Source organism: Carlito syrichta, unplaced genomic scaffold (assembly GCF_000164805.1).
Source record: "Carlito syrichta isolate Samal-C Ts95f unplaced genomic scaffold, Tarsius_syrichta-2.0.1 Scaffold305703, whole genome shotgun sequence".
In the NCBI taxonomy this organism is placed as follows: Eukaryota; Metazoa; Chordata; class Mammalia; order Primates; family Tarsiidae; genus Carlito; species Carlito syrichta.
In genome coordinates this window covers 110,357-124,045 of record NW_007249799.1, presented here as the reverse complement: position 1 = coordinate 124,045, position 13,689 = coordinate 110,357, and the positions used below count along the sequence as shown (strand labels likewise).

At 51.8% G+C, this 13,689-nt stretch overlaps 1 protein-coding gene across 1 annotated transcript in view; it reads left to right on the top strand.

The window, feature by feature from the left end:
- Positions 1 to 13,689, top strand: part of LIPE (lipase E, hormone sensitive type) — a 22,803-nt gene that overhangs the window by 5,691 nt on the left and 3,423 nt on the right. Inside the window, exons 2-8 of the mRNA XM_021714682.1 lie at positions 7,410 to 7,945; positions 10,221 to 10,311; positions 10,414 to 10,559; positions 10,742 to 10,927; positions 11,078 to 11,372; positions 12,226 to 12,453; positions 13,291 to 13,467. Of these exons, the coding sequence (XP_021570357.1) occupies positions 7,410 to 7,945; positions 10,221 to 10,311; positions 10,414 to 10,559; positions 10,742 to 10,927; positions 11,078 to 11,372; positions 12,226 to 12,453; positions 13,291 to 13,467 (1,659 nt within the window). The remainder of the gene's footprint in view (positions 1 to 7,409; positions 7,946 to 10,220; positions 10,312 to 10,413; positions 10,560 to 10,741; positions 10,928 to 11,077; positions 11,373 to 12,225; positions 12,454 to 13,290; positions 13,468 to 13,689) is intronic.

Sequence of the window (13,689 nt, the reverse complement as noted above, 5' to 3'; positions counted from 1 at the left end):
GAGTGGATTGCCTGAGCCCGCAGGTTTGAGACCCACCTGGGCAAGTTGGCGAGACCTCATCTCTACAATAAATCAAAAACTAGCCGGTTGTGGTAGTGTGCGCCTGTAGTTCTGGCAACTTGGAAGGCTGAGGAAGAAGGATTGCCAGAGCCCAGCAGGTCAAGGCTGCAGTGGCCAGGAGCATGCCACTGCACTCCAGTGTGGGCGGCAGAGTGGGACTCCAACTCAAAAAAAATAAAAATAAATTAAAAATTAGCCAGATGTGGTGACTCGTGCCTATGGTCCCAGCTACTCGGGAGGCTGAGGTGGAAGGATCCTGAGCCCAGAAGGCTATGAGTAAGCCGTGATTGTTGTGATTATGCCACTGCACTTGACCTGGGTGACAGAGTGAGACTCTGACTCTAAAAATAAAAATAAAAAATAAAACTAATCTCTCACAGTGTAAATCACTCAAATTTTTAAATTTCTCAGTGCATAGAAAATTTATGTTTATACTACAGTGTAGTCTATTAAGTGTGCAATAGCATTGTCTTAAAAAAAACAGTGTATATACCTTAATTCAAAAATACTTTATTGCTGGGCAACCCCTTCAGGTCCCCTCCCACTGTGGGAGCTTTTCTGTTCTCTCAATAATTCCTGCTTTCAAAAAATATATACTTTATTGCTAAAAAATGCTAACAAACATCTGAGCTTTCAGTGAGTCATAATCTTTTTGCAGGCAGAGGATCTTGCCTCCATGTTGTTGGCTGCTGACTGTTCGGGTGGTGGTTGCTGCAGGTTGGGTGGCTGTGGCAATTTCTTAAATAAGACAACATTGAAATTTGCTGCATCAATTGACTGATCTCTCCATGAAAGATTTCTCTGTAGTGTGTGATGCTGTTTGACAGCATTTTACCCACAGTAGAACTCTTTCAAAATTAGAGTCAGTCCTCTCAAACCCTGCTGCTGCTTTATCAGCTAGGTTTTTATGCACTATTCTAAATCCTTTCTAGTCATCGCAACAATGTTCACAGCATCTTCACCAGGAGTAGGTTCCATCTCAAGAAACCATTTTCTGTGCAACTCCTTATTTGTTGAAGTTTTGCCATGAAATTGCAGCAATTCAGCCACATCTTCAGGCTCTACTTCTAGTTCTCTTGCTATTTCCACCAGATCTGCAATTACTTCCTCCACTGAAATCTTGAACCCCTCAAAGTCATCCATAAGGATGGAATCAACTTCTTCCAAACTCCCGTTAATGTTGATATTTTGACCTCCTCACATGAATCATGAATGTTCCTTATGACCTCTAGAATGGTAAATCCTTTCCAGAAGGTTTCCAATTTACTTTGCCCATCATCAGAGGAATCACTATCTGTGGCAGCTGTAGAATTACAAAATGTATATCTTGGGTTTTCGTAGTGTAGTGGTTATCATGTTCACCTAACAAAATGTGTATCTTTATTTGTTTGCTTTTAGAGATGGGGGTCTCATTACGTTGCCCAGCCTGGCCTTGAACTCCTGGGTTCAAGCAGTCCTCCCACCTCAGACTCCTAAGTGGCTGGGATTACAGACATACACCACTGCTCCCAACTATAAGATGTATTTCTTAAGTAAGAAGACTTAGAGCTGGGCATGGTGGTGCATACCTGTAATCCCAGCTACTCAGGATGTTGAGGTGGGAAGATCACTTATTAATATTTTGTTTCTTTCTGAGCAGTAGGTCTCAACAGCGGACTTAAAATATTCAGTAAACCATGTTGGAAACAAATATACTGCCACCTAGGCTTTGTTGTTCCATATATAGAGCACAAGCAGGGTAGATTTAGTGTAATTCTTAAGGAACCTGGGATTTTTGAAATGGTAAATGAACATTGGCCTCAACTTAGAGTCACCAGCTGCATTAGCCCCTAACAAAAAGAGACAACCTGCCCTTTGAAGCTTTGAAGCCAGGCACTGACTTCTCTCTAGCTTCAAAAGTCCTAGATGGCATCTTCTAATATAAGGCTGTTTCATCTACACTGAAAATCTGTTGCTTAGTGTAGCCACCCTTATTAATGATGTCAGTTTGATCTTGTGGATAACTTGCTGCAGCTTCTCCATCAGCTGGGGTGGCTGTGAGTGTGCCACAGCACTCCAGCCTGGACAACAGAGTGAGACTCCAACTCAAAAAAAAACAAAAGAAAATGGAACGCTGGTTCAAGCCACTCACCAGGTGGTCTGGGGTCTTGCTGCTTTACCTTACACTGTCATGTTATGGAGATGGCTTCTTTCCTTAAACCTCATGAATCAACCTCTGCTAGCTTCAGCCTTTTCTTCTGCAGCTTCCTCGTGTCTTTCAACTTCGTAGAACTGAAGAGAGCTAGGGCCTTGCTCTAGTTAGGCTTTGGCTTAAGGAAAGTTGCAGCTGATTTGATCTTCTATCCAGACCACTAAAATATTCTCCATATCAGCAATGAGGCTGTTTTGTTTTACCTCTCATTTGTTCACCAGAGCAGCACTTTTAACTTCCTTCAGAAACTTTTTCTTTGATTCCACAACTTGGCGACCTGTTTGGCACAGAGGCCTAGCTTTTGGCTTTCCTCACTAAGCTTAATCATTTCTAGCTTTGGACTTAAAGTGAGAGGTGTGCTACTCTTACTTTCACTTGAACACTTAGAGGCTATTGTAGAGTTATTAACTGACCTAGTTTCAATGTTGTGTGTCTCGGGAAATATGGAGGCTCGAGGAAAGGGAGAGAGATGGGAAACGGCCGGTCAGCAAAGCAGTCAGGACATACAGGACATTTAAGCAATTAGGTTTACCCTCTCATATGGGCATAGTTGGTAGGGCCCCAAAACAATTACAATGGTAACATCAGAGATCAAAGATCACAGATCTCTGTAACAGATATTAATAACAATGAAAAAGTTTGCAATATTGCAAGAACCACCAAAATGTGACACAGAAACATGAAGTAAGCACATACTGTTGGGAAAATGGCTCAATACACTTGCTCAAACGGGGTTACCACAGACCTTCAATTCTTTATTTTTTAAGTCAGAGCCTTACTGTTGCCCAGGTGGCAGGCTCACAGCCACTGTAGCCTCGACCTGCAGGGCTCAGGCGATCCTTCTGCCTCAGCTTTCTAGGTAGCTGGGGCCACAGGCATATACCACCACACCTGGCTAATTTTGTTATTTATTGTAGAGACAAGTTCTCGCCAAGTTGCCCAGGCTAGTTTCGAACCCCTGGACTCAGGCAATCCTCTTGCCTCTGCCTCCCAAAGTGCTGGGATTACAGGTATGAGCCACCACGCCCGACTCAGACCTTCAATTTGTAAGTCGCATTATCTGTGAAGCACAATAAAGTGAGTTACTCTTGCAGTAAACTGTATAATATGTGAGATGATGATAAGTGCCACAGAGAAAACTAATACACCATTTCAGTGAGGCCCAGTGAGCCCACAAAGAAAACTATATACAGAAAATACCACCCATGCGGACCACTTACAAAGCACGTCTCCCACTCTTAGTGGGCACAGTGGCCAAGTACAGTTTCCAGATGAGGAAACCAAACTCATCCCAGCCCACCTGGCGAGTGACTTGAACCAGCGTTCCATTTTCTTTTGTTTTTTTTTGAGTTGGTGTCTCACTCTGTTGTCCAGGCTGGAGTGCCATGGCACACTCACAGCCACCCCAGCATCAACCTGCAGGGCTTTGGCAATCCTTCTACCTTAACCTTCCAAGTAACCAGAACTACAGGTGCACACTACCACACCCGGCTAACTTTTGATTTATTGTAGAGACGAGGTCTCACCAAATTGCCCAGGCTGGTCTCAAACCTAAGGGCTCAGACAATCCACTCACCTTGGCCTCCCAAAGTGCTGGGATTATAGGCTGAGAGCATTCCATTTTCACAGCTGACAGCTTAGAGCTGCCTCCTGAGGCCTCAGTCTGTCCATCTGTCCACCTGCCCTGGGGCAGGGCAGTCTTCTCCTAAGCTCCCATCCAGCCTCTCTGCCTGCACTCTGCCTCTTTCTTCCTGCTTCAGATATTTGCTGAGCACCTACTACCCATGTCATGATAGGCCCTGGGACCACCCTCTGCCCTCAAGGGTGTGACAGTCCAAGGGAGAGAGACAGAGGATTGTCTCTAGCCAAGCAAATGACTCAGACCTCAGGCCTGTCATTTGCACAAGTCTCTTCCAAGGCTCTGAACCTAATTTTGTATTTGTAATGTTGTATTCCTCTTCCTAAAGAATACCTTTCACCCCATACCTTATAAGCTTCATGGCTCCATAAAACTTTGTTCTGGTCAGGCACAGTAGCTCACATCTGTAATCCCAGCACTTTGGGAGGCGGAGGCAAGAGGATTGCCTGAACTCAGGGGTTCAAGACCAGCCTAGGCAACTTGGCGAGATTTTGTCTCTACAATAAATCAAAAAATTAGGCGGGTGTGGTGGTGCGCACCTGTCGTTCCAGCTACTTGGAAGGCTAAGGCAGAAGGCTCACCTGAGCCTAGCAGGTGGAGGCTGCAGTGGCTGTAACATGCCACTGTACTCCAGTCTAGACTCTGACTAAAAAAAAGGCTCACACGTATAATCACAGCACTTTAGGAGGTGGAGGCAAGAGGATTGCCTGAGCCCACAGGTTCGAGATCATCCTGGGCAATGTGGCGAGACATCATCTCTACAATAAATCAAAAAATCAGCCAGGTGTGGTGGTGCATGCCTGTAGTTCTAGCTACTTAGAAGGCTGAGGTGGAAGGATCGAGGTGAGCACTGCAGGTCGAGGCTGTGGTGACCATGAGTGTGCCACTGCACTCCGGCCTGGGTGAAACAATGAGACTGTCTCAAAAAAAAAAAAGAAAAAGAAAAAAGAAATCTGATCATGTCTCGGGGGAGATGAAGAGATGAATAACAAATATTTAAACAAATACATGTATGAATGTAAAAAGTGTTGAATGCTAGAAAGGAACAGAATAAAATATTCTGGCAGAAAAATAATGTGGAGGGTCATATCTTAGACAGGGAGGAGCAGTTGGGGAGTAGTTCTTTGAGGTGACAAGCTAAGGTTTGAAGGGTGAGAAGGAACCAGCCAGAATAGGAGCGTGTGGATTAACATGGTGAAGTATCTCTCTGAGCCTCTATTTCCCCATGCGTGAGGTGGGGATGGCAGTCACAGCAGGGTGGGCAGTGAAGGGTAAGTGGCAGACCCAGGGTGCCCAGTGTGGGCACACCACCCAGTAGGACCTGTGACTCAGGCCCTAGCTGAGCTTGGCACTGCCCTTAATCGGCTTTTGTTCTCCCAGGAGGGACAGGCAGGGCTGGCTACCTCCTCTCTTCAGCCAACAGCTGGGGGCCGGCTGTGCCAGGGCCAGACTAGGGGCGGGAGCTGAGATCACTGGGCCTTTGGCTCCCTGAGTCCACTGGGGGAGAAAGAAGACAGCCTGGCTGGGTGAGAGGGGACAGTTTTTTCAGAACTGGGGCCTAGACTCTTGGGTCTGAGGGGAGGAGGGGCTTGGGGATCTAGACCCCTGGGTCTGAAGGAGGAGGGCGCTGGGGCCTGGGCTTCTGTGTCTGAGGGAGGAGGGGGCTGGGGTCAGAACTCCTGGGTTCTTAGGCAGAGGAGCGTGGGACAAGGACTTCCAGCTAAGCGGGGACTGGGAGTTACAGGGAGGGGGGAGGGAGTTGGGCTCTGTACTCTGTTTACAGCACTCAGACTTCACTGTCCTTTCAGGGTGGGAGGTGGCTCAGTGGCCACACCCTGGACATGCCAGTCCCTCCCCCAGTTTATCGCCCTAGGCTGCTACTGGCAGCGCCACAGACCAGCAGTCCCAGTCCTGGGGAACTCAGAAGAGGCCTGGGAGGGGTGAGTGCACAGCCAGCTGGGAGACAGGAATAGCGGCTGCTAGACCCCAGAGCCTAGAAGGGAGAAGACACTTTCTTCTTGGGGAACAGGGGAAGAGGCAAGGTGCTAGGCTTTGGAGGGAAGAGTCCCTGGGGCAGATGGTAGCATCACCAAGAGGGACAAGGGCAGCTTATCCAGACCTGAGTGACAGGGCATTCAAGAAAGAAAGTGGCCTGAGTGCCCGGGAGGGACAGGAATCGTGGAAGAAAGCTCACCGGGGACCCAGTCATATGGGGAGTCAGACATAGTCCAGGGCAAGTTTCTGAAAGCCAGAGCTACAGGTCCACCCTCCAGAGTCCCGGGAGGAAGCCCGGTATATAGCTCTGGACCGAGATCTAGGTTTGAATAGGCTGTGCCACTTGAACTGCAACCTTAACTTCTGAGCCTCAATATTTTCTCTGTAAAATGGGGATGCTAGCAATAATAGAGATTTGAACCCAGGCATTGTGGGTCTCAGGGTTAGTGCTCTAAATGACCAAATGCACAGAAAGCTCTCGGCTTGGGATCTGGCACAGAGGTCAATGCAGCGATGAGGACTGCTGTTCCAGATGGGAGGGGGTGGGCCCTGAATCCAAGACAAGTGAACATGCTTGAAGGCTAGGGAACACAGCCGGGGGTGGTGAGGGGGAGGGGAGTGAGACTGAGTTTGGGGATTCCCATAGAGGAGCAGGGAGGGAACTGGAATTTGGATGGGGTTCCAGAGTCAGACTTGAAGGATCAGGAGTGACTTCTCAGTGAAGTAAAGCTAGAATTATGAACCCCTAGGTTCAGGAAGAAAGTTGGGCTTGAGGACCTGGGTCCTGGGGATGGGAATGGGTGGGCTGGGGGCTGAACTCTCTCAAATATTGTTGGAGGGGACAAACTTGTGCGTAGCACCTGGGCCAAAGAAGGAAAGATAGGATGGGGCTCTGGCCTCCTGGGTCCTGAGAGAGGTGACCAACTGGGGGTCTAGACTTCTTGGAACATAGGAGAGTACATGGAGACAGGTGCCTGAACTCTTGGGTCCCTGGAAGGAAGAAAGAAGGATAGGTGAACTCTTGGGACATAAGAGAGATGCAGGAGATAGGGAACTAGTCTTGTGGGCTCCAGAGAATGTCTGGATTCCTGGGTCCAGGAGAGAGGAGAAGGCCAGGGATGGCAAGTTTCTGAGTCCTGAATACGTGAGAGCAGGGGCTTCTGGTTTCCGAAAAAGGGCTGGGGGCCTGGACTCTCCTGGGTCTGAAGGATGAGAGGTTGGGGGCCTGGACTTCTAGGTCTGAGGGAAGTGGGGAGCTGAGGGCTTGAACTCCCAGCTCCGAGAAGGGAGAAAGGCACTGGGCACTCATGGGTCCTAAAGAAGGAAGGGGATGTGGCCCCAGCCTCCTGAGTCCTGGAGGAAAGGCGATGGCCTCTTGGGCCTAAGGAAAGGAAGAACCTAAGGTCCTTGGCAATGGGACTGAAGGAAGAGAGGCTGGGGTCTGACATTTGGGTCTACTCCTGGGCCCCCTCTAAGCAAGGAGTCATCCAGCCCTGCCTAATAGGCCTCCTCACCTGCCCACAGCCTCAAGGCTCATACACAGCATGGACCTGCGCACAATGACACAGTCGCTGGTGACTCTGGCAGAGGACAACATGGCCTTCTTCTCCAGCCAGGGCCCTGGGGAGACAGCGCAGAGGCTGTCGAGTGTCTTTGCCGGTGTGCGGGAGCAAGCGCTGGGGCTGGAGCCGGCCCTGGTCTGCCTACTGAGCGTGGCTCACCTCTTTGACCTGGATGCAGAGACACCAGCCAATGGATTCCGCAGCCTGGTGCACACAGCCCGCTGCTGCCTGGCACATCTACTGCACAAATCCCGCTATGTGGCCTCCAACCGCCGCAGCATCTTCTTCCGCACCAGCCACAATCTGGCCGAACTGGAGGCCTACCTGGCTGCCCTCACCCAGCTCCGCGCGCTGACCTACTATGCCCAGCGCCTGCTGGCCACCAACCAGCCTGGGCGGCTCTTCTTCGAGGGCGACGAGGGGCTCACCGCTGACTTCCTGCGGGAGTATGTCACTCTGCATAAGGGATGCTTCTATGGCCGCTGCCTGGGCTTCCAGGTGAGCCCCCTGCCTGCCCTGTGCCCCTCTGGACCCAGAGAGAAGGCCCCTAGCCTGGCCCAATCATATGGTAAAATAACCACAGTGGTCACTATTGTTGGCTTCAGAAAACAGCAGATACAGAAAGGGGAAATTGGGGGGAGGGGGATGGGATTAACAGTCGCAAATATCTGTCTGGGGATGGGGAAATACCTCTTATCAACAGGGTGCCTGAATGAAACATAATTGTACACCTAACCCTTAACTGTACCCCACAAAATCATAATAAAAAATATTGATTAAAAAAATGAAAAAATAAATAAATAAATAAATTTAGAAAATGTAAAAAAAAAAGAAAGGGGAAATTGGCTGTAGCGCAGACAAAGATGCACCAGGGGTCTCAAATTCATGGCCCTTGGGCCAAATCATAGTAAGAAATCTTTAATTTGCATAGCTTTTTTTCATGAGATATCCACTATTCTCTATTGTCCTAACTCAGGAGATTCATTCACTCTTTTATGTTACCTGTCTGGTCCCTGAAGTCAGTTTCATTTGAGAACCCTAGGAAGGAGGTGTTATTCTCAGAGGCCTACTCTGTAGCATGTCCCAGTCAGGTATCCCCACTGGGGAAGGAGGGAGGGAGGTTTTTGACTCACTTAGGGAGTTGTGGAATCACAGGAGGTTCAGGCTGTGGAGAGGGCCAATGAGTCCATCAGAGTTGGTGACAGTGTAGAAGACCTGGTTGGGTTGTGGCCTCTCTCCTCTCTGAACTAGGCATCCTTCCCAGCTGTAGATCTTCTCCTGCCCTCTGCCCATCCCAGACCACCCTCAGAGAAACAGCTCATCAACACACTGCAAGAGAGGCAGCCCAAAGGCCCTCAAACTTGTGTAAAAAGTGGTTTGGGGACTCAGAATTTAGGGTCTTGAGGCAACAGGCTCAGAGCAGAGGCCTTGTTGGAGTCAGTGCCGGGTCCCCCAGTCCCCAGCTGCAACAGGGAACTCCAGCAGGAGTATCTGGAGCTGTGTGACCCTGTAGACTTTCCAGCCCTGTCTGGGCTTCTCCCCACCTCAGTGACAGTTGAGCTTGACAGTCCCTCAGCTTCCTTCTCCCACCCTACCTCCCCATCCTGCCCTGTTAGCCAGCCTGTCCTCAGCAACCCAGGCCGGGCGTTTCTGGAAACCTCCCTTTACCCAGGCTGAACCCACAAATATTGATCAATCTAGCTGGGCCAGCCAGCTCCTCCCTGTGTCCCAGCTATGACCTTAGAGTCACGAGAAAGAGATCCCAGAGATCCCAGGGCAGCCTGAGCCAGCATTCCAACTACAATGGCCAGGCATCCCTGTGCTCTCTGGCCTACTGGGCCCCTGGCCAGGGGCAGGGCCCAGCTCTGATACTGCAGAACAGTCTCCCCTCTATAAAATGTCAGCCCCCAGGTGGGCAGAGCCCTCCCCTATCTCAGTCACTGCTCCAGCCCAGTGTCGAGCATACATAGGGCCTTGACCTACTGAACAGACCCCTCTGGCCCTTGCCTCAGCCTCCTTTGGCTTCGTTTCCTCTGATCCTGTCTCCCATCGCCTTGTCTTTACTGTCTGTCTGCTGTCTCACCCGCAGTGTCTCCCCATTTCTCCGCAGTGGGTACCTGTTCTCCTCTCTAGTCCTCAGGTTCCCCCTCTAGCTATCTTTCTGCCTCAGATCTCTGTACTCTGACCATTTTCCTGTTTGTCTTCCTGCGGCTCATCTCTCTCTGACTTTTGGGAAGTCCTTCACCATCTTACTTTCCAGCTCAAAGCCCACTAGTGTCTCCTCCCCACACTAAGAATGACATCCAAATTCCTCAGCCTAGGCCCTAGACGAACCCCTTTTCCTCTCTAGCCTTACCTCCTACCCCAGTCACTCTGCTCCAGCCACACTGGCCTCTTTCTTTCGCTACCCACGTCAAGCACAGCACAGGCCCACCTCTAAGCCTTTATGCTTGCTGTGCTTTCTGCAAGGAACACCCTTCCCTCATTTCATTCAGATCCCTCCTCAGAGACTATCTAAGTAGCCCAACCTCTAGTCATCACTCTGTGTCCTCCCACCTCTTTCTTAAAATCATTCATCTTCCTTTGACATTATACTGCATGTGGCTTTGTTTATTTGCTGATCATCTGTCTTCCCTTCAAGAATATCAGGTCCATGAAGGGGCCTAGAGCCATGCCTAGCACCACAGTAGGAGCTCATGAAATGTTTACTGAATAAATGTCTTTTCCACACATCCCTGGCTCTTACTCCTGCCCTGTCCCCATCTGTCTACAGTTTACACCTGCCATCCGGCCATTCCTGCAGACCATCTCCATCGGGCTGGTGTCCTTTGGGGAGCACTACAAACGCAATGAGACAGGCCTAGGTGAGTCCCAGCTGGGCCCTGCCTGCAGCCGTCCCTCAGGTCCCCTTCCCTACCCCTGCCTGAGTACCCACCGGGCCCCCTGACATCTGTTTTGACCCCCAGGTGTGACTGCCAGCTCCCTCTTCACCAGTGGCCGCTTTGCCATTGACCCAGAGCTACGTGGGGCCGAGTTTGAGCGGGTCATACAGAACCTCGACGTGCACTTCTGGAAAGCCTTCTGGAATATCACTGAGATTGAGGTGCTATCGGTGAGCTTTGGGCCCAAAGAGGACCACTATAGATGGTAACACTGAGGCCCAGAGACCCATCCGAGGCCACAGCAGGTCTCTGCAGGGCTCTAGGCCCAGGGATAGTGCATGAGGGGAAAGACTGGCAGTGAGGGGCACACAGGCATCCGCTCCCCAGCACCCCTTCTGTTCCCTCTCAACAGTCTCTGGCCAACATGGCGTCAGCCACCGTGAAAGTAAGCCGCCTGCTCAGCCTGCCGCCCAAGGCCTTTGAGATGCCGCTGATTGCCGACCCCACACTCACAGTCACCATCTCACCCCCACTGGCCCACACAGGACCCGGGCCTGTCCTCGTCAGGCTCATCTCCTATGACCTTCGTGAAGGACAGGTAGGGCCACAGCCTCGGCCTGGAACAGAGCCAGAGCTGAGAACGTGGGCAGCCCCCCACACCAAGCCTCTCTCTGGCTTATCCCCTTGGAGGGATGTGGCCCAGGCAGGCCAGCCCAGCTCACCTACCTCCTCCCCCCTCACCCCCCAGGACAGTGAGGAACTCAGCAGCCTGGTGAAGGCCGAGGGCCAGCGGAGCCTGGAGCTGTGGCCGCGCCCCCATCAGGTGCCCCGCTCGAGGGCCCTGGTAATACACTTCCACGGCGGCGGCTTTGTGGCCCAGACCTCCAAATCCCACGAACCTTACCTCAAGAGCTGGGCCCAGGAGCTGGGCGCCCCCATCGTCTCTATTGACTACTCCCTGGCCCCTGAGGCTCCCTTCCCCCGCGCGCTGGAGGAGTGCTTCTTTGCCTACTGCTGGGCCATCAAGAACTGTGCCCTCCTTGGTGAGCCCCAGCACCTCATGACTACCCACCATGCTCCCATTCCTGCCCCAATCTCCTTCCAGCTCAAGTCTTGGCCTTGTACCTTCTGCCCTCACTTTTCCCACTTCCCTTCTCCCATCTCCTGCCACCTGTTCACCCTGGTCCTGCCCCAATCTTCCATCTCCTCCACCCCCTCATCCACTATAGTCCACTTCCTGCCCACCCTCCTGTCTCCTCAGGCCTCTGCTTCCCCTCTCAGGGCCCAGACCCTGCTCTCCTGCACTGCCAGCCTCCCAGCCCATGATCCAGTTCCTCTGACCTCCCTCTTTGAATACCAACACCTTGGGAGGACATCGGGGCATAGAGCAGGGTGTGGCCATGCCCTAGGGCACAGGGCCTGTGGCCCACTCTGTCTGTGCTGTCAGCCTGAATGCCGACCTTCCATTCCCACCCTCTGAGGCCCTCCCTCCTGCAGCAGGCCCCTGAGGTCCCCTTTCTGATCACCTACCCTCCTTGCTGCTGACCTCCAGCCTCCCAGACTTTCCCAGAGCTTCCTGACCCTTGGGCCTTTCAAGCACATTCCTCATCTCCCCATCAATCCTCCCTCTTAGAACATACCCTCTTCCTAGCCTCTGACCAGGTGACGAGCAGCCTGAGTCATCTGTTCTTTTTTTGTTCCGGGTCCTTTACCACATGGGCCCAGATCCCTGCCTCAGTTTACCAGTATCTAAAATTGCATTCTGCTAGACTTTGGGGAACCTCATGCCCCAGCTGAGAGCCCAGTTCTCCTAGCCCAGAGCTGGAGTTCCTCCCTTCCCACCCCAGTCTGCCCCTGCCCAGCTGTGACCAAGTCTCCTCCCATCTCCCCAATCAGGCTCAACAGGGGAACGAATATGCCTTGCTGGGGACAGTGCAGGTGGGAACCTCTGCTTCACTGTGTCCCTTCGAGCAGCAGCCTATGGGATACGGGTGCCAGATGGCATCATGGCAGCCTACCCAGCCACAATGCTGCAGTCTGCCGCCTCTCCCTCTCGCCTTCTGAGCCTCATGGACCCCCTGCTGCCCCTCAGCGTGCTCTCTAAATGTGTCAGCGCCTATGCGGGTGAGGCCCACCTACACACAGTAGGGGAACAGGGGGTGTTTAGATGCCCAGGTCCTGCAGGGACAGGGATTCCTTGGGACTGAGAAAGGAGGGACCAGGCAGAGGAATCAGACTTGTTCCTTTTTCTTTTTTTGAGTTAGAGTCTCACTCTGTCACCCAGGCTGGAGTGCAGTGGCATGCTCACGGCCACAACAGCCTCGACCTGCTGGGCTCAGAGGATCCTTCTGCCTCAGCTTTCCAAGTAACTGCAACTATAGGCACGCACTACCATGCCCAGCTAATTTTTTTTTTTGAGTTGGTGTCTCTGTCGCCCAGGCTGGAGTACAGTGGCACACTCAGGGCCACCCCAGTGTCAGCCTGCTAGGTTCCTGCGATCCTTCTGCTTCAGCCTTCTAAGTAGCCAGAACTACTTAGGCATGCACTACCACACCCGGCTAATTTTTTATTTATTGTAGAGACAAGGTCTCCCAAGTTGTCCAGGCTAGTCTCAAACCCACAGGCTCAGTCAATCCACTTGCCTCAGCCTCCCAAAATGCTGGGATTACAAGCTGAGTCACCGAATCTGGATTTTTTTTTTTTCTTTCTTTCTTATAGAGATGAGGTCTCGCCAAGTTGCCCAGGCTGGTCTCGAACCCCTGACCTTAAGCAATCCTCTTGCCTCGGCCTCCCAAAGTGCTGGGATTACGGGCTTAAGTCACCACACCTGGCCTTCTTGTTCCTTTTGAAGCCATCAGATATTCTTGGGTCCCTGGGGGCACAGATGTCTAAAGTTCTGGGTGTTAAGACTGGGCCCAGAAAGAGAGGAGACCAACTCAGCCCCGCTCATACACTTTGCAGGTGCAGAGACAGAGGACCACTCCAACTCAGACCAGAAGGCACTGGGTATGATGGGACTGGTTCGGCGGGACACAGCCCTGCTCCTTCGAGACCTCCGCCTGGGCGCATCCTCGTGGCTCAACTCCTTCCTGGAGTTGAGCGGGCGCAAGTCCCAAAAGACATCAGAGCCCATGGCAGGTGAGTGACTCCCTCCTGTCTCGCACCTAGCCAGGGTGGCCAGGAGGGGGACACCCTGGCACAGCAGAAATCCTGGGGGAGGAGCTGGGCTCGGTGGCTCAGTCTGTAATCCCAGCACACTGGGAGACCGAGGTGAGTGGATTGCCTGCGCCCGCGGGTTCAAGACCTGCCCGGGCAACTTGGCGAGACTTCATCTCTACAATAAATCAAAAAATTAGCCGG